Genomic DNA, 20516 nt, shown 5'->3' on the forward strand with positions numbered 1-20516 from the left:
GAGCTAGGACAGAGGCTCTTGGAAAGGCCTTTCACCGACACAGAGAAACCTGGAAAACACTGGTGTGTCCCTGTCCTTTGCAAATGTTTCAGGACTTTAAAAAGTCTGAGCCCAACCATGGTGACACACACTTGTAATCCAGTACTCAGAGCAGTGAGGGAGGAGGATCATGGCAAACCTGGGCTACAAAATGAACTCCCATCTTAAAAAAAGGGGGGGGGGGGAGAAGAGCTAGGTTGTGGTGGTGCATGCCTTTAATCCCAGTACTCAGTGATGTGAGCCCACAAGACTACACAGTAAAAGCTGATGGACCACCAGACAGACTTATGGGAGTGTACACTCCATATAAGGGAGCTCATTTGCAGGGCTTCAGGAACACTTGTCTCTTGGATTGCCACTGTCAATTCTGTAGAAATCTTGTGAAATCGTGAAATTCTCCCTTCCATAATATCCCAGCAGTGTATAAATCATTCCTTAAACCTGACTTCTTCTGTACTGGCAACTGGATGACTTCCACTCGGGGCACAGGTGTGAAAACATCCACTCAGCCAAACCCAAACCCTCTGTTCTAACAGTCGAATCTACATAAGCTAGTCCCCCACAATTATTATTACTATTTGTGGTTTATTTTTTTTCCGATACAGGGTTTCTCTGTGCAGCTTTGGAACCTGTCCTAGAACTAGCTCTTGTAGACCAGGCTGGCCTAGAACTCACGGAGATTCGCCTTCCTTTGTCTCCCGAGTGCTGGGATTAAGGGCATGTGTCACCACTGCCTGGCCTTCACAATTATTCTTATTGACAGGACTCATTGACAAGAAAGGAGCTCCAAGTAGGAGGCACTGTACAGAGAGACAGTATGTCTGCTCTCTCTGACAAACAGCAGACTCAGGAAGGTCTTTTGTTGTAACCTAACAAGCTTTTAATATTCTGTATTTACCCTTCACCTTCGTTTCAACTAACATGATCATAGCCCAGGAAATTATCTGTTTATGCCTTAACCCCTAGAGATACAGGAAAAGGGCTTGAGTCACTAAAGTAGCCCCAGAGAAAGAAACTTCTTCTCACCTGGGCACTTGCAGGCACCCTGCTGGGGCTGGACAACTCAGCTAGCTAGGCACTAATGCAAATCAAGCACTTCTGCCTTCCTCCCAGGCCTGCTGGTTACTATGGTTACCAAGGCTGTGTTCTCAGCTGCTCAGGAAGGAAGCAGAGGAGCTCAGAAAGTGCAACAGCACTGATGCATTTACTACGATTATTATTCACAAACTTCTAGATTAACTAGTTACACTTAAGAAATACAGTTAGTGCACAAAAACTTCTTAGAATTTTGTATTGATAAATTAATCCTCCTGATATATGCTGGGGAGCTTCACAGCCATGCCCTTCCTGAGACATAGGTGCCTCCTTTACTTATTTGGTGATTCTGTGAAGACGTGCTTGTTAACTGGAAGCCAGGTGGGATGGGTAGAGCAGTGAGGAACAGCAAGGGACAGGAAAGGGAAACACGGAGTCTCGGAGAGAGCGCAGGAAGAATAAATGGGACATGATAAAAGACTTGTGTGAGCTAATTTATTTTATTTACCCTCAGATATCTTCAGCCAGTTTTTGCCTGCTATAGTGATCCTTCTGGATCCTGAGAGGTTTAGTGGGATTAACACCAACATAAACCCCTGATAACTTGGAAGGCAGAGGCAGGCAGATCTCTGTGAGTTCAAAGCCAGCCTGGTCTACAGAGCGAGTCAGGTCAGGCTCCAAAGCTACACAGAGAAACCCTGTCTCAGGAAAAAAACAAGGGGGTGGTGGTAGCAAAGCAATGCCTGGACCCTGGATGTTTCCCAAGCAGCCTCCTGCATAGGCTGGTGAACCAGAATGCAAGTGAACGAGAAAGCTCTATGTTCACAGGCAATGACATGGGTCAAGTGACGACAGTCTTCTGCCCAACATTCACACGGGACCATACCCCCGAGAGAGATGGGAGTCACCTGGAGATGTGTCCTCAAACTTTTCTTCCTTGTAGTGGTCAACGACGATGTCTGTCTCCACAGAGATCAGTTTCTTCTTGTCAAACTCCCGCAGGTGCAGTAGAGTGAGTTCATCAAACTGCTCGTAGCAGAAGAGCACCTGTGGGCATGCAAGCCTATCAACCCACAGTACAGAGGGGGCACCATGGACACGGGGCTCTGGGGCCTGGGCAGGAGCTAACCTGAAGCTCCTGAGAGAGGCTCTGGCTGTCTTAGTGACAGATACACACATTATTAATCTACCTAACAACAGCCACATCATAGACGGGTACTGCCTACAGGCCCTCAAACACATTCAGTCATTTTCTCCCACGCAGAGTTGGGAGTTCAAGTCCTTTCCTCAGAGCTTGGACCCTCTAAGATACCAATGTTGGCCCGGCAAAGGGCCGGAGCCCACCCACCTCAGTGTGCTTCTGCTTCATGGCCTCGTAGTACGGTGAATGCTCAGCCAGGTGCCGGTTAGGGGCACAGAGGTAATAGATGTTACGGGTGCCAGCCTGCATTCGGCTGGCATAGTCTGATAAACTGGTCAGCTGTCCAGCAGGCAGGGCTGAAGACTCGTACCGTAGCAGCTTCGCGATGTCCTCCTGCAGACATGTGGGTTAATCACTGCTTACCCCAGGGCCAAGATCTGAGCATCATCCCCAACTCTTGGTGAAGCCTGAAGTTTTCTGGCTCCCTGGCCTGTTCCCCAGACACAATAGTGAGCTTGCAGTTTCAGGCAGGCCCAGGAGTCCCACTGAAGACATAGAGGACCTAGGTGGCTTAGGGCCTCCAGAAGAGCTGGGCGAACTGTTTCAGTTGCCAGCCCTATTCATGCAGACACTACTCTGGTGCCTTCTCTCTCTCCAGTGACAAATGGACACAGACAAAAATTCCACATTTCCCAGTCTCCTCAGACCCAGGAGTGTTCATGGTACCTGTTCTTGAGTATACAGCAGAGAGAAGGGCCTTTAGGAAACAGGACAGAGATATGACCCATGCAGCCCATACGGGCTGTGCAGAAAGGAACAGCAGCAAGGCAGGTCCTGGAGCTACCAGCTTGGAAGCTATCTTATCTAAACCACTGTCACCTCTGACCATCCCAGCACAAAAACCTGGGGAAAGGATATGAAGAACAATTGGGGCAGATCCAAATGAACGTGCTATATGTTGTGCTTTGGACACAAAGGAGACCGAAGCAGACAGAGACAAAGGTTTTCAGATCGGCTAGGGTAAGACACATCTGGCTCTTACTGTACACAAATGCGCCTAGTGAAAATGTGTACTGAGCACCTGAAAAAGGCCATGGCCCAACAAATGCTATCACATGCTGTTAGCTAAAGGTTCTCGGATCAGGAGCTGGAGAAGGCCAGTGGTTATAGGAGCTCGCTGCACAGTCTCCAGGAGGGCTGGAATTTAGACCCAGTGCTCACACAGTTGGGTGTCTCACACACCTGTGACCCCAGCTCCAAGGTGGGGCTTTCTGGCTTCCAACCAAGCTGAGAAAATCTAAGTTCTGAGTTTAGGGACATAAAATGCCATAAAAAGGTATAGATGGGGAGTGACAGAGGGCCACCCACACTCTCTGGCCTTCACGGCTGTACTTGCACACATATGTGCACATGCACAGATGCATCATAAATGAATAAATCTTGAAATCTGAGACGGATGAGAGTGGCGTAGCACACACTGGATCACAGGCCGTGAGTGCTCCCACGGGCGCATGAGCTGGGTGCCCTAAGCAGCGGTTTGCTGTTGAGGCCGAGAGCTGACTGGATCGCAAGGGCTCTGGCATACTGATGAGTTCTAATAGGAAGTGGGGGGGACTTAGGACCGGGGTCTAGTTGGTAGAATCATTGGGGTGTTTTCTTTAAGGGTGTGTTTGTCCACAGCCCCTTCCTGTCACCACATGCTCCTAATGCCTCATCAAAGCTCCCAAATATCAAAGGTCACTGAGTGAAAATAAATCTTTCCTTCTTCAAGCTGATGGTCTCAGCTCTGCCACAGCGACAGACGAGTAACAAAAGTCGATGGTGAGTAGACTGGTACTGCTCGGACGTGCTGACAGTCTGCGGGGGGAGCTCAGAGAAAAGCCATGGAGCCGGCCTGGCACCTGCACACCCATGAGCTACATGCGGCCTTTAGGGCAGTGACACTGATGGATTCTACAGCATGCAAGTGACACTTCAATAAGAAATGTCCCAAACCGTTTAGGAACAAATGGACCAAATTAGCTAAATTCCTGGCCCCGGTAGTGGTGGTGAGAGAGACTTTACCAAGAATACAGTGACTACTTGCTAGGTTTTTTTGCCAACGTGACACAAGTTATAGTCATTTGGAGAGGACTTCCAACTGAGAAAAAGCCTCCATAAGAGTGGCCTACAGCCAAGTCTGTGGGGATTTTCTTCACTAATAATTGATGTGAGAGGGCCCAGGCCACTGTGGGGTGCCAACCCTGGGCAAGTGGTCCTGGCAGGTCGAGCCAGCTGTTGATGACACATGCCTTAAATCCAAGCACTTGGGAAGTAGAGGCAGGTGGATCTCTCTGAGTTTGAGGTCAGTCTGATCTACAGAGTGAGTTCCAAGACAGCCAGGGCCACACAGAGAAACCCTGTCTTTGAAAGAAAGAAAAAAAAAAAAAAAGAAGAAAAAAAAAAAGAAAAAAAAAGAAATGTAACTAAGGCAGTAACTGTACCCCATTCTCACCCGATTTTCTGTAGTCTCCTTGAACCCACAACACCCCTCCTCCTGCCAGCTGCAGGGGCCAGGGTGTCAAGAGACAAGAGGCTGGGCTTTACAGCTAAGAGCATAATGCCTGTGGCACAAGGGTACGTGAGGCTGATCCTGACAGTCACCTTGACTGGACTGAGACACGCATGCCTAGACAAAGCGCACCTCTGGGAGAGCCTGGGAGGGCGTGTCCAACCTCTTAGCGCCAAAGGATTCCAGCAGCTCTGTACACATCTCAGCTCTCCGCTCCTTTAGTTTCCCTTTACTAACAAAGCCCTAAGAACATCAATAGCTATGGCTGTTACACAGAGAAACCCTGTCTTGACCAACCAACCAACCAACCAACCAACCAACCAACCAACCAACCAACCAACCAACCAAACAAACAAACAAAACCCTCAACTTGAAAACTTGAAGGAGCCACAATTAACTGAAGGGAATCACTTGCTCTGAGTGTGAATGGCACTATCCCACAGATTGGGGGCCCAGGTAAAAATAAGAGGAAAAAAAGAGATAGTCAGAAAACACAGGAATTCTCTGTCTGGACTCCAGCTGCATCCTCCCCTCCACACCCAAGGGAAACAGAGAAATCTGCCCTTTAGTTTAGTTGCCTTTATCAGGTATCCAGTCAGTCACTTGAGTTTGACTAAACAGTAAGGACACATGCTACGCCTATCAGGAGACCCAGGAGCCCAGCGTTTCAACTGCTGACCCCTGGCAGCAGAGGACAAGCGCCCATCCGCCTTGTCTTCCACCGGAAGTCCCTACCTTGACGTCTCCCTGGCAGCAGAGGACAAGCGCCCATCCACCTTGTCTTCCACCGGAAGTCCCTACCTTGACGTCTTGCTCTGCAGTAGTCACGATGCCCTCCCTCATGAACAAGCCATAATCTTCAAAGAACTTGGCATATTTTTCAGAATCTTTTTTACTCTGGTCAAGGAAGAACTTGATCAATCTCTGCTGTAGAACATTCCGGAGTTTCCTACAGAACAGAAGTTACTGATTGTGAACAGGGTCTTCTGTGTATTACCAGGGCCGTAGGGGTGTGAGAAAGGCACAACCCACCAGAGCCCGAAGGAATAGGCACAGCAGAACACCTGGAGCCAAATGGAAACTACAGAACTAAAGGGACCCTGTGCTGCCCCCAAAGGGGGCTCATTGTGCCCTGCAGGAAGATGGCAGGACAAACTTCAAGAGGACAACCAGCAGTAGACATCTTGAGGCATCTACCCTGGGCACCAGCAGATAAGGAGGGTGACTTCCACTAGAGAACATGACTATTTAACTATGAACAGACTCAGGGTTTGCTGAAGCCACCTATCTCTATCTATGCTAGAGGCAGGAATAGCTGTCTGAGTTAGAACAGAGCTGCGGTGGTGCACGCCTTTTATCCCAGCACTCAGGAGGCAGAGGCAGGAGTATCTGAGTGAGTTCAAAGCCAGCCTGGGCTATAAAATGAATCCCAGGACAGCCAGAGCTGTAACACAGAGCTGTAACACCCTGTCTCAAAAAACCAAAACCAAAACCAAGCCAACACCTCCCTCCTCAAAATAAAATAAAAAAAAAAAAATCTAGGAACAGGCCAACAGGGATATGTGCACAGCATGTATGCACACGAAGGCCACACTTATACCACAGAGGTCCTCATATTTAGGTAAGTACTGTCTGCATTACACACTTATAACCTGAAATAAACTGAGTAGATTACACACACTCTGAAACTTGGCAAAGTTACAACATGATTCTCTAATGGACATTTTTACTGTATTATCACATAAAGGCCGAAAGCAGTTTTATTAATGGTGCCAGGGTCAAGTGCACAGGAGTGGGCTTTAGTAAAGAACGGTCACTGTCTTAGTTAGGTTCTCGGATGCTGTGATCAAAACAGAGCCATGGCCCGCAGTGTCTGGTATGTCCGGGCCAGCAAAGGCAGTTCTAAACCAGAATAATGTGAGACAGGAATAGGTCATTCCCTGACGAAAACGGGCAAACAGTTTACAGTCCAGACAAGTGGCAAATATTTTTAAATACTATTGAATACCATAGAAAGAGTTGCCTAGCATGTATGAATCCTTCAGTTCAATCCTAACACCAATTTTAAAAGATCATAAGTGAAATACTGAAAAATTGCTGAAGATTACATCTACATTCTTCTAAATAAGAAAGCGCCCCAAGTTTGGGGAGCAGCTCAGTGGTAGAAGCCCTGCCTGGCGGTAACCAGTGCTTCAAAACAAAACAACAATAGCGTGCGTGCAAACGCACGTCCCCACTTCACACGGCACCCACCGAGAGACAGCGGGGTCATCAAATGGAGAGAGGCCCGGAAGACATCCCTTCACCCCAGTGTCCAACAGAACACCACTAATCAAGGGCCAAGTCCACAGGACCAGCCTCGTTCTTTCCCGGGAGCGTCACCCATTTCCAGATGCAGGGCCACTCCACAGAACGTGTGGCCTGATACCATGAGACTCCCGGGGAAAGCAGTGAACTGAGACTTTCCTCTGGCCACCAGAAGCAAAGCGGTGGTCTGCAGTCTCGGCAGTGGAGACAGAACCATACGACAAACAGCCCCCCCACCCCTCCACACCCCCGGCGTGGTTACTGTCCTTTCCCAGGAGAGAGGGGCTCACAAAACTTTCTCAGGGCAGAAACCAACCCTCTCTTGAGATTTCAGTTATTCTGCTGCCCAGGCACAGTCTTAGAAATGCTGAAGTGGACTTGGTACAGCTACCTGTGAGTTGCCTGCTTCTATGAGGTAACCCCAATCTTCCCCACAAAGCAGAACCCAACAGTCTTTATTTTCGCTGCTAGTTCCCTCTCTATTCTGTTTTTTTCTGTCTCCCAGGAGACACGCAACATCACAAAACCTACATGCTCACAACCTGAGGGGTAAAAACTGTAGCCCCAGTGGGGCTTGAGGACAATGACTGACCAAAGCCAATTGCTGCTACAGAAGTTTTACTGGGTAGAAAGACATCTCTGTAGGTTGGCGACGCCCCAACCAACACCAACACCCAGAGGAAAATGGCATCAAAAAGATGACATCTCAGAGGGTCCAGGGCAGACATGTTCTTAGCCTACTCCCCGACTCGGGAAGATTCTGAGTCCTTTAACATTCTGGCTAAGGTGGCCACTTCTGTACAAGGTGAGCTCAGTCTGACTACCCAGCAGGAAGGAGGTACTGGCTGCATACCGCACCTAACACAGCTGCACAGCTGCTCCGTCGGACTGGGGACACTGACGCACAGCCACCTCACCTCCAGGATTCTGAGAGCAGTCTCCACACAAGCAGCAGGTCTGACTTCCTAGTTTAAGAAGAGCTTCCCAGACCCAGTTCAGCTCTATGCTTGTTCTATGGTCACCCTTGCCGCATCCAACTGAGACACAGTGTCTAGAATCTCTCCAACTGTGGCCATACCTGGGTGGGTTTAGGGCAGGGGACAATAATGGGACAAAGCCGGGACCAGTAATTCTTCAAAAATAGCCCACAGCCCTCTTCATTAGTGGAGAGCAAGGCAGCAGTGCATTTCCTACCCCTTAGGAGCTACTGAACATCGAGAGCTTGGGCCTACACATGTACCACCAGCAATGGGAAAGCACCATCATGGGGCCCACAGCTGCCCTGCACTGTTGGCATGCATTGTGTAGTCTGGGGTTAGCAGTATCAGAGTGGGCAGAGAAAAGGATCAAATTCTTTCTTTATTTCATTGTACATTTTATATTTAATGGGAAAAGTCACTTGTGTTCCACCCTAAGAGCCTGGATAAATAATATATACATACTATGTAGTTGTTGCAAGTGCTTTGCAAAACATTCCTTGGAGCGCCTGTAACCAAAGGGGACACGCTGAGATGCCGGTTAACACAGCCCAGCCCGGCCCTGGCACAGTTCCACTACTTCTAGGCTCAACCCCAGCAGTTACCCAGCCAATCCTAAATTCTTCCTGACCAGGATGATTTGTTCAACAGTAGACCTCAGAGGTCATGGGGGCATCCTGCTCTCAGGCCTCTCTCTGCCCTCTGTTCTTGGCTCCTGGAAGCTACATCCAGGGCAGAGGGCAGAACCAAGGAAAGGACAGTCCCCACGAGAATGCCGTGCCAGTGGCCGGCTAGACTTACCGGATGAGCGCGCTCTCCTGCAGGAGTTCTCGGCTGAGGTTCAGGGGAATGTCCTCACTGTCCACCACACCTGAGGAGACAGGGAACATTAGAACCCCTGTACAAATGGGACCTCAACCATTACCTGAGGTCTCACATTCTGAACTGGCCTCCCCTTATGTGTGCCATGAGTGGTAAAAGGGGGAGGAACGGTAGGGGAGCATTGCTCCTCAGTCCTGCCCATGGGTGGTGGGCAGGACAAGTCCCAGGGTAAAACCGTCTCAGGGCAGGACTAGCCTGTGCTGGGGTGGTGCCTTTGGGGTACACAGCAAACACATCCTGGCATTCAGCTTCAAAGTACTAACTAAACTAAGTGTGTAATCTCAGAATTTGGGAGACAGGCCTGGGCTACATATAAGACTGTTTCAAAAGACACAAAGTTTCTAACTGTATCATGGACAGGGTTGGTCTTCGTGCTGTAAATGTGAATGCTCAACTCTGTACTGTAGTATAATCTCAGGTCAAGCATAACTCAGGCATAAATCTGAAATTCAAACCAAATGTCTAAACATGAAAAAACTCAGCTGACTTGATCAGCCAGGACAATTCAGCGGTTCCCCAGAGGTGCCGAGAGACAGCAGATGCAAACGCAGTAAGAAGCATGAGGACACAGGACCATGACTTAGGGACACTTAGTCACTGTCCACACAGAGCTTGGGTGGCAGCAACAGTACCTCGAACAAAGCGCAGCCACTTGGGCAGGATATCTGTAGCCTTGGTCTGGATGAGGACCTTGCGGCTATAAAGTGCCACGCTGGAGCCCAGCTCCCTGCTCACGTCAAACATGGATGGTTTCTGGAAGAAAGGAAGAAGATGACCAAGTGCTAACAGCAGAATTGTCAGGTAAAGGAAGGTAGGATGGAGGACAGCATGACCGAGAGCCAAGCCCTCCCTGGGCCACACAGATGAGCCCCTCATGTGCCAGCTCTGCTAGAACCCGAGAGTGCTCTGGAGGGATGGGCACCTCCTCCAGCTGCACCAAGCAAGGACACCAAACAAGTCTTATATGTCCACAAACAGTCACATGTTACTAGGAATCAGAACCAGCAAACCACAGCCTCCACTCCAAAGTCAGTATGAGTTTCCCCACCACCATGGCAAGATGGGGCCTGGCCATGGTTTTTACATTTTTGAAATGGTTGTGGGAAAACAGGACTATCTCCTGACACATGAAGACATGCAGTGGGAATGTGAGTATCAGAGTTCCCATGGCCTGCAGCCTCACTGGCCGCTCTCCTGGAGCTCCCCACTCTACCTCAGCACTGGCTGCAGCTGTAGTGCAGGCTGATCTAGGAAGCCCCAGTAAGCTAAGACTCAGCATTTCTGCTAATCCATGGACATCAACGGTCTTGCTTAAAAACCTCACTCACAGTTAGGGAGGGCCCAGTCCTTTTCCAAAAACCAAAATAAACGGAATGCTGCCAGGGTCCATTGAGGGAGGGCAGGGGAGTAGAACTCACCTAGGCTTCTGCACTGTGGACTTGGCAGAGCTACTGTTGCAAAGCAGCAAGGTAGAGGGGAAGTGGAGCAGCAGTAGCCTGCAGAAGCCTCAACCCCTGCACCACAATGGCAAATACATGCAGTTCTATATATGCAGAGATTCTGAAGGAACCCCCTGGGTGTTTTGAGTTAGTTCTGGACCCAGGGCTATGCTGTGAACAGTCAAACATCTCACCGTCTCTGGAACATAGAAGATGCTGCTGATGTTGAGTGGTGCGTCTGTCTTATAGTGCAAAGTGAAACGGGGTTTGTCATAAGCCTGAGCAATGTAACGGTAGAACTCCTCATGCTGCAACTCGCTGATGTCCTTTGGGTCCATCATCCAGATGGCCTGAAGATTGATATCAAAGGGGAAGTGTCATGTCCAAAACATGCTTCTCAATGATTGCAGGGGCCTGGGATGAGACCAGCAGGACAGGCCAGCAGGAATCAGGAAACCCCCACGCTGGTGCAGGCTTAGGGTGACATATAAGATACAAAAGGCTCTGGAGTAAGAGCCCCTCCCTGTGACAACAGGCTGGGAAGAACTAAGACAGCAGGGGACCAGACATGAGGATGTTCAGCAGAGACAAGAGGTAAGTCAATACCTGTGATCTATCTGTGAGATGGAACACTACTCAGTCACAAACTCCATTGATATACAACGCCCAAACTAAACAAATCCAGACAGAAAAGTTGACTGTGGCTGTATGGTCTGGGGATGAGAACTGCTAGACAGGCCTGCTTCTCAGGAGGCTAGAAGTGTTTTAAAACCAGCTGTGAAGACAGAACTGGCTGAATAACACAACTGCCACTCAACAAATTGGGGGAGGAGCACTTGGTGACATGTGACTTACACCTCAAGAGAAACTGTCTGTATCCCTAGCTCTCATCTCTCCTGTAAATCTAAGCAATGTCCCTTATATATACTCATCTCCCTCAACATCCCTAAGGAGGGTTTCTACAGCTGCCTGAGCCTCACAGGCAGCCCAGGGTCTCACCTGCAAGGTGTTAATCCGCCTTCCATTAAGGTACAAGGGGAAGCTGACAAAGTTACTGTACTTTGTCACCACATCTGCAGGAGAAAGACACACAGTGAGGACCAACAGCCTCCAGGGAGGTCACATCCACCATGGGAACAGGAGGCCATCTGGTGGCAAAGGATCTGCTCAGCGCCCTCAAGAGCTCGGTGAGTCAAACATTGGCTGGAAGTACTCATCTCTCCTCAGCTCTCAGAAGGCCTAGAAGACTCTGCCCAGAAAGTGAGAGAGTCATAGATCTCAGGGCATGACGGACTTCTAGCAGGAAATGACAGAGGTCTACATAGTCCTGCCATCAAGATTCCTGAAACAGGGCTGGTGAGAACTCGTTTTCCACAGATGTGGCAGATGAGTAGTAGGAAGCTGAGTCCTCTCCTGACCCATCCGTGCTGTGCTCATGCCCCTAACCCAGGCATGTCTGCTTTGCAGGCCTGGCTGTCCTTACCTTGCACCCGCGACTCGCTAGCGAAATCTTTGCAGTCTGTCTTCAGGTGGATGATTATTTTGGTCCCAGGTCTGACTCCTGAAGCTTCGGCAATTTCAAACACACCAGAACTAAAACACAGAGAAGAGCAAGATCAGCTCCACAGCTAGCTATGGATCACATCCTGTGTGGCAGACCCAATCACTCCCTAATATTCAAAAGTGGAACACATACTAGATTGTGGGAGAAAAGAAAAGACTGCCCCATTCTGCCCTTGTTTTCCTTTAAACAGAATCTTGCTAAGTTGCCCAAGCTGGACTCAAACTCACAACCCTCCGCCATGCTGGGATTACAGATCTGCACCACCCCATCTAGCTCTCTAGCTTCTGACTCTGGCAAAATCCCTATGTCAGTGAACAGACATTAATTAGGGTCAAGGACAGCTGCGAATTGGTACAGGGTATGAGTACTGGGCCTCCTCAGTCACGCTGTCATCCTTTATGACAACCTCCTTGGCATGGGACTGAAAAGTAGGCCTAGCTTAGCTCCACATCAGCACAGCATGCTGGGGAAGAGGCTGATTCCATGTGACTTACAACTAGTAATGGCAAGGGGACCCCCAAGGTGAGCAGAAACAATTTCAGAAATGCAAGTGGAGGGAATATCCTCTGCTTTGCCCCCAACCATTCCCTGCCAACACTGTGTAGTGCCCACTGTGAACTGCTCTCAGGGAATTGCTGAAATACAGACTAAAGAAGGGTGTGTGCAGCCAGCTTCCTGACCGGGAGTGTGCAGATACATTTAAAAATATCTAACTCAGGGCAGCCCATTTTAGAGACCCTGCAGGGAGCTCCTACTCCACTTCTTACTAAAACCTTGCTAGTCTGCCCTTAAAAATACAAACAGGGCTTGAGAGATGGCTTGGAGTTAAGAGCACTGGCTGCTCTTTCAGAGTCCATGAGTTATATTCCCAGTAACCACATGATGGCTCACAACCATCTGTAATGAGATCTGGTGCCCTCTTCTGGTGTGCAGGCAGAACACTACACATAACAAATAAATATTAAAAAAAACCCAACCAAACAAATGTGCAAACAACAACAAAAACCTATGTGACCCGGGAAGAGAAATGCAAAATGTCTTCTGTTTTCTCTCCTTTGTGGATGTTAGCTTTGAATCTTCAGTGTGTGCTCATTTTAGAATACACATAGGTCAGGGAATTAGTAAAGAGCCATAGGCGGGGTGATTTCAAATGAGGGGAGACAGAACACAGTGCAATAAAGCATTAAATGGGAAGAGGGATGGAAGGATACGGTAGAGGAGGGAGTACAGAAAGGAATAACTAACGCTAGTCCTATGGAAATCTACTACTACTGATGCTTCCTAAAATATCCACGCACACACATGCAAAAAGAATTAGAATGCATTTACCCTATATTGAGACAACCATGCCCCTTTATTTACAGCTAACAAAATGCCCAGTGCCAGGAACAGGTCACCTGTTCTGGAGTTGTTAGCTGGTGAGGATCCACAGACTCCCCAACATTACAGGTTACTGCCAATGCTCCTGCTTACCCTTCAAAGTTTACATTAAGACCTTACTGCTGAAGACACCATACAATGAGTCATAGACTGTGAGAAATCAAGCTGGCACTCAATTGGAAGCTTCATCCCTACTAGCTGGCTTTCACAGCGCTGGAAAGTGCTGTGCACACTACCAATGGAAAAAAGGAATTACCACTTTTTTTTTTTTTTTCCCCCCCGAGACAGGGTTTCCCTGTAGTTTCTAGAGCCTGTCCTGGAACTAGCTCTTGTAGACCAGGCTGGCCTCGAACTCAGAGATCCGCCTGCCTCTGCCTCCCGAGTGCTGGGATTAAAGGCGTGCGCCACCACCGCCCGGCTAGGAATTACCACTCTTAATCAGCTGTGAACCCTGTAAGCTGCAACAATGACAAAGATATGCCCACTGGCACAATAGTGTCATGAGAGTAACCAACTACTGTCTGATCAGACTTGAGGCCTGTTCCACAAGTGAAGCCCTTACCTGGCACAATGAGCAGGAAGAACCTGTGGCCAGGCAGGTCAGAGGCCCTAGGGGAGAAGCGAGTACTACTACTCTGCTAAATGGACACAGTGTTAAACTGACTTCTAATAACCTATAGCTTTACCCACAGATAGAGCTTCTGCCAATCCTTACCACAAAAGCTTTTGTTCATAATATGTGGTGATTTCCATGAGATTGGCTCCCACAGGCTCATGTTTGAATACGTGGTCCCCAGTTGGTGGAACTGTTTGGGAAAGATTAGCAAGTGTGGCTTTGTTGGAGGGTATCCTTGGGGCAGGCTTGGAGGTGTCAAAAGACTTGAACCAATCCCAGCATGCCCTCTCTGCCTCCCGCTTGTGGAGCATGATGTGAGCTCTCAGCTACTCCTGCCACCATGCCTCTGCTCCACTATCATGGACCGTAACTCTCTCAAGCCATCAGCCCAAGTACAAGCTTTCTTTTATATACTGCCTTGGTTGTGGTGTTTGTCACAGTGATAGAACACAGGAGAGCCCTTCCTGCTGAGGCTCAGGGATCACGTGACGAGGGATGGAAAGACTGGAGAGCCAGCTACACATGTGAATTCACAGTAGATGAGACAACACGCATGAGACTGACCACAGCTCGAGCCAGACAAAATCTCAGCATGGGGCACGGAGGGGGGCACTGGCTAAGGAGCCCTTTGCAACTGAGAGCTGCTCAGAAGGGAAACCACTTCCAAGGTCATCTCGCAGGTGGACCACTATGAAGGCATCTAAGAATATATAGGAGCATCACAAGTTGAATTGGATGAATTAAAAAAAAATGGGAACACAAAGTTGGATGGGTTGGGAATGGGGTACATCTGGAAGGTGTGGGCGACTATAACCAAAACACATTGTAGGAAATTCTCAAAGACTCAGAAATCAAGATGGGAAAAATGGAAGCAAGCTTCAGTTTGGTTGAGGTACCACTCTCTTCAAAAGTAGTCTGAATTTGTTTCCTTGTCATACATCACCCCAAAATGTATATGGGAGAAAACTATCTGAGAGCACACTGCCCTTGCCAGACAGAAGGTCTTGGGAAAGGCTCCACACAGGCTTACCCACCAGCCCCCAATGAGCTGCGTAGGTGACTGTGTCAAGATTAGAAAGCAGGCCAGGTGGTGGTGGCACAAGCCTTTAATCCCAGCACTCGGGAGGCAGAGGCAGGTGAATCCCTGTGAGTTCAAGGCCAGTCTGGTTTTTACAAGAGCAAGTTTCAGGACAGCTAGGACTGCTACACAGGGAAACTCTGCCTCGAAAAACTAAAAAAAAAACTAAAAAAAAAAAAAAAAAAAAAAAAAGAAAGAAAGCATAAAGGTCAGTAGGAAAAGGGGGATCCCACAGCACCAAGGCCAAGGAAAGCTAGCTGCATAGCTGCAGGCAAGACACCAGAGGAAGGCCTTTTCTTTCAGCCTAACCCAAACAGGACAGCACCACTGAGCCCGGTAACCCATGCCCAAGGCCACTCGGCCTCCCAAAGCAGAAAAGTCAGGCTTCATGGAAACAACCCACAAACTGTACAATTGCATCTTAAGAACTTCTAACTCTTGCTGGATGCAGTGGCGCACATCTGTGACCCAACATTCAGGAGCTAGGGCAAGAGGACTGTGGTGGGTCCAAGGACAACCTTAGCTACATAAAGCACTCCAGGATAACTTGTGCTAAATATAAAGATCCTGTCTCAACAAACTCTGCAAACTCCCAGGGAATCTCTAGTTTGCATGCCAGATGACATTAGACTGAGTGCCATGAGGGAAAGGGACATTGCCTATGTGAGGTGGGGCCCTTCTTACTTACCCATCTGAAAGCCACTGGTAACCTGGGCTGTCTGGGGCCGCAGAGCGGGAATAGACCTCAACTTTGTCAGCCACCATGAAGGCTGAATAGAAACCCACTCCAAACTGGCCAATGATCTTGCTGCTGGTCTCTGCCTGGTTCTGTAGTGCTTCAAGGAAGGCCTGTGGTGGCAAAGACTGCTCAGAGAGGCTGATCCCGTCTGTGCTGTGCCCAGCACGGTCCTCTAACATATGTCAAAAGTGTAGTTAGCAAGCACACTGATACCTTCTCTACCTCCCTACATTTTCATAAAAGACCAGGTCAACAAAAGCTGGAACAAGCTGCCCAAAGCCACCAGCCGGCCCAGACAGGGATAGTACTGTACCCTATTTACACTGCTTGTTGCCAACAACTTCAGGTCATATCAGAAGAGGAAAGAGGAAACCTGACCCTGTGGGTCAGCAGGTTGAGGAGCTGCTACAGTTGTCTTGTGTGTCATGTCTCCTGGGCTCTATACCTTGTGAGAAATAGTACAAACCTGGTTCCACTGTCCCTTAGTGCCCTGAGATATAGTTCCAGGACCAGGGTAGGGGACAAGATCCATGGATTCTAAATATCTTCTCTAAAGGAGTTTCTATATAACCTACACTCTCTGCCCCCATACTGAAGACTATTGCTGCTTACAGCACCCAGAGTATAAATAGCCAGAGCGTATTGTTTAAAGAATTAGTGTGTTCAGGACAGGTACCACATTTTAAAGATACTTTCACTTTGGGGTCCCATAGACACAGAGGATGAACACATGCTTCTGCGCTATACTCCAGCACTTGACTGGCTATTCTCACATTGTCATTGTTCGCTGCTCTGGCCTAAGCTGGCTGCCTAGAACATCTGCAAAGATCTGTTCTCCGCACAAACGCAACACGGCAGCTCCCAGCACATCTGGCTAGTGCGATCAATGAGTTGACTCTACATCTCATTCTGTTTTAATTCTTTCAAAACCATCATGTGCAGCTCACGGCTTGTCTCTGAGATGGTGCAAACTACCTCATACAAAAACTCACAAGCATCTTCATGGGTAGAAGTCACAGCACAGAAAAGTATTAAAGTAGAAATTCTCATGAGACTTAGTTTCTTATTAATGTGCCATTTATGCAACAGAAACATACAAAACACCACGCAGGATGCAGAGGGCCATGCAGCCCATTGGCCTCTGCTGAGCACCCCAGGACAGAGACATCGTGCCTTCCCAGCACAGCTTCCATCACACTGGGAATAAAATGACTACTAACAGCTAGCTGGCTGTCCTTAGAACCACGGCACGTGCAGGCAGGGTGGCCCAAGGTCATTCTTAAAAACAATGCTCTTGGGAGAAATGGCTACCTCTGCTGAATGTCTGGGTCAGGCCTTGTAGCTCAGGGGGTGGCCGAGGGCTAACTCGAAGACAAGTCAGGAAATGGAACGGCTCCTCCTGGACTTGGACAGACAGGCTTCAGAGTGTCCACTCACTGTGCTGCAGTTCTGAGGAATGTGACTTCAGCCTCCGCTCTAACTGTCTCTGGGTGGAGGGACAATGCTCTAGGCTATACCTACCTTTGACCCTGATCTGGCGATTGTGCCCAGGTTGGACACTAGCTCCTCCTTTGTCATCCCAATGCCAGTGTCCTGAAGAGAGAGATACTGTTACACATAGTGCCTGTGTAGCTAGGCAAAGCACACGTAGAGAACCAGGAACACTGATAGTCTCAGTGACTCTGGCTAGGCTGGGCTGACGACGCAGACTACAAGCTCATCAGAAAGTCCAGTACTAGCTGGGTGTTGGTGGAGCACACCTTTAATCCCAGCATTTGGGAGGCAGAGGCAGGAGGATTTCTGTGAGTTTGAGACCAGTCTGGTCTACAGAGTGAGTGCCAGGACAGGATCTAATGCCTACACAGAGAAACCCTGTCCCTAAAACAAAAAAACAAAACAAAAAACAAACAAAAAAGTCCAGTCCTGTCAGTTCACAATATCAGAAGGGTCAGAGGTCTTGTCACAGGAAACACAACAAAACAACAACAAAAAACCCTGCTAGCTAATTCTCTCCAAGGAAGAGTCCAGGATATAGTCTGAATCTTTTATTGTGGAACATGAAAAATAATAATTAAAGGATGATTTTTAAATTAATCTATATATAACTATGCCAACAAAATTATATAAAACTTGATTTCTAGTTGGTATTAAATACAATTTACATTGCAATATTTACCTTAGTATTTTAAAAACTGCTTTTGTTTTGCTTTGATTTATTGTGAGACAGGGTCTCACTATGTAGCCCAGGTTGGCCTTGGGTTTGTGGCTCTCCCTAGTCTCGCCAGGGCTATATTATATATAAACTATTATAGGTGTATGCAATCTCACCCAGACACACTGGAACTTTTGACAGATTCTTTAAAGAAAAATTTCATGTTAGGCTGATATAAAGGAGAAAATGTATCTAAGACTTTGTGCTTTTCACTTGCTGTTGCTTTCTTCCCAGACTGACCAGCCACAGTCCAATGAAAATCTCAAGTCTTGGGCTGGAGAGATGGCTCAGAGGTTAAGAGCACTGGCTGCTCTTCCAGAGGTCCTGAGTTCAATTCCCAGCAACCACATGGTGGCTCACAACCATCTGTAATGAGATCTGGTGCCCTCTTCTGGTCTGCAAGTATACATGCAAGCAGAACACTATATGTAATAAATACATCTTTAAAAAAAAAAGAAAAAGAAAAAAAAAAGAAAATCTCAAGTCTTATATGACATGACAAACCGACTCTAAAATTTATACAAATACACAGAACCTGGAATATCTTTAAAAAGAACTAGTTGAAGAAAATAGATTGCTTCATTTTGAGACTTGTTATAAAGTTGTCCCAGCAAAACCAGAGTGTTCTGGGATGCTGACAGACCCAGGAGTCTGTGAAGGCTACTGCATTTCTGACCATGGTTCCAGGATAATGCAATGGGGTAGAATTCTTAAGACAGTGCAGAACTGATAACCATGGACACAGGGTAAATTTCAGTCCTCATCAAATCATACATGTAAGTTCACTTGCAAGTATCACAGATGTTAATGGAAGAGCTAAGAAAAAAAAACTTCTATGCTGCCCTCTTCTCGTCTCCTCATCATCTGAATGCATGCTGGTGCACATGCGCACACACGCACACACAGGCACATAAATAAAAATAAATATACCTTTAAAAAGAGAGAAAAAATGATAAACTTTGACCTGAGGGTAGAAAGAAATGAATGACAGAGAACGTAGTGTATAGCAGGCTCCAGGTTAACGCCCAGCACCACAAACAGCGAAAATAAAACCTCCACCATTCTCACTCTTCAAAGGAGACCACTGAGGTAATAAAAAGGCAAACCACAGCCTTTTTGGGTAATGGTAAATTTCCTTCTCTCCGCCAGTGCCTCTAAGCTTCCTCCCGGGGGTGAGTGAGCGAGAGCAAGAGTCCTCAGAGCGGGAGAGTGCTCAGCACATCACTTGAGTTCAGCTGATCTGGGATGCAGGCCTTCCTGAGTCTGGTCAGACTGGTTGCTTCTTGAGGAGGAGCTAGGTGATGTCAAGCAGAAGTACCTGGATGGTGATGGTGCCCTTCTCGGCATCAGTCTGAAGGTGAATCTCCATTTCTGGCAACACCTGGCCTTCAGACACTAGTTTGTGCCGCAGTTTTTCCAAGGCATCACTGGCATTGGAGATGAGCTCTCGTATAAACACCTAGGGAATGGGAGCAAGAGGCAGAAAGATGAGTGGCATTGCCTGAAATCTGCCTGGTGAGTTTGCAATTGCTGCAGTCGAGGCCCGCGGGCAGTACCCAGTCTCCCACTGTGGAGGCATGTCCTCAGCACACGCTCTGGGGCAAACCTTTCCTTTGTTCAATGACGCCTGAAGCTACATGAGAACCCAGACTTTAAGAAGCTTGTGATGGGCCCTTTCTTAATTGACTTGCATGGGATGGTAAACAGTCTCCAAATATCTGTCTCTCTTACTCTGTGAAGAAAGAGACACTGATAAGCCAGGCTTGTAGTCTCAGCTACTTGGGAGGCTGAGGTAGAGGACTATAAACACAATAGATGAGCACAAGGAAGCCTGGGTAATTTAGTAAGACATTGCACCCCTCCCCCAATGGAAGTGAGGCTAGGAATGCAGGTAGAACACTAGCTTAATGCACATAAGAGCCTGGCTTCAATCCCTGCCTCCATGAAAACAAAAACTACTGCTTCACTTCATCTAGTGGGGATCAAACACCAGAGCCTCCATCTTCCATAGAAAAGGAGATCAGAGGCCTTGACTACACAGAGAGCCCAGGAGAGCAGACAGGAGACAAGGAGGTGGTTAATGCCCGATCAACACGAGAGTCCCCTGAAGATCCTTCAGTTCTGTCCAACGGGTGCTCATCTACTTCAGAACCTTGGCTAACGTCAGTACCACTGGGCAAGCAACAGTGTCCCCAGCCTCCCAGTGCTAGAATTACAGTGCACAACTACCCCCGAGGGTAGCATTTTTTTTTTTGACCTTTCCAAGACAGAAGTGACCTTGTCACTCCTATATGGATTTTGGTTTTGAGACAAAGTCTCTCTGCATAGCCCAGGCTGACTTCAAACTCACAATCCTTGTCTTACTTCCCCCCAGAACTAAGACATCGGGCATGATTCTCAGCACCCCAATATAAATGTTAATCCCCTCAAAAAAGAATCTTTAAAAATTTAAATGCAGGGATACATGTCTGTGCTAGCACTTAAGACCTGGATGTGGATGACCTGCCATCTTCCAGGAATTTTTCCAAGTGACAAACACAAAGAGAAAGAGGAGAA

The 20516-nt window shown here is 48.0% G+C and overlaps 1 protein-coding gene across 1 annotated transcript in view; it reads right to left on the reverse strand.

Moving 5' to 3' along the window:
• Nucleotides 1-20516, reverse strand: part of Trap1 (TNF receptor associated protein 1) — a 32134-nt gene that overhangs the window by 2437 nt on the left and 9181 nt on the right. The window contains 11 exon segments of the mRNA XM_038327407.1: nucleotides 1983-2121; nucleotides 2423-2608; nucleotides 5568-5715; nucleotides 8852-8921; nucleotides 9565-9685; nucleotides 10566-10721; nucleotides 11371-11444; nucleotides 11855-11964; nucleotides 15698-15858; nucleotides 17270-17341; nucleotides 19279-19419. Coding sequence (XP_038183335.1) covers nucleotides 1983-2121; nucleotides 2423-2608; nucleotides 5568-5715; nucleotides 8852-8921; nucleotides 9565-9685; nucleotides 10566-10721; nucleotides 11371-11444; nucleotides 11855-11964; nucleotides 15698-15858; nucleotides 17270-17341; nucleotides 19279-19419 — 1378 coding nt within the window.

Source organism: Arvicola amphibius, chromosome 4, assembly GCF_903992535.2.
Source record: "Arvicola amphibius chromosome 4, mArvAmp1.2, whole genome shotgun sequence".
Taxonomy (NCBI): Eukaryota; Metazoa; Chordata; class Mammalia; order Rodentia; family Cricetidae; genus Arvicola; species Arvicola amphibius.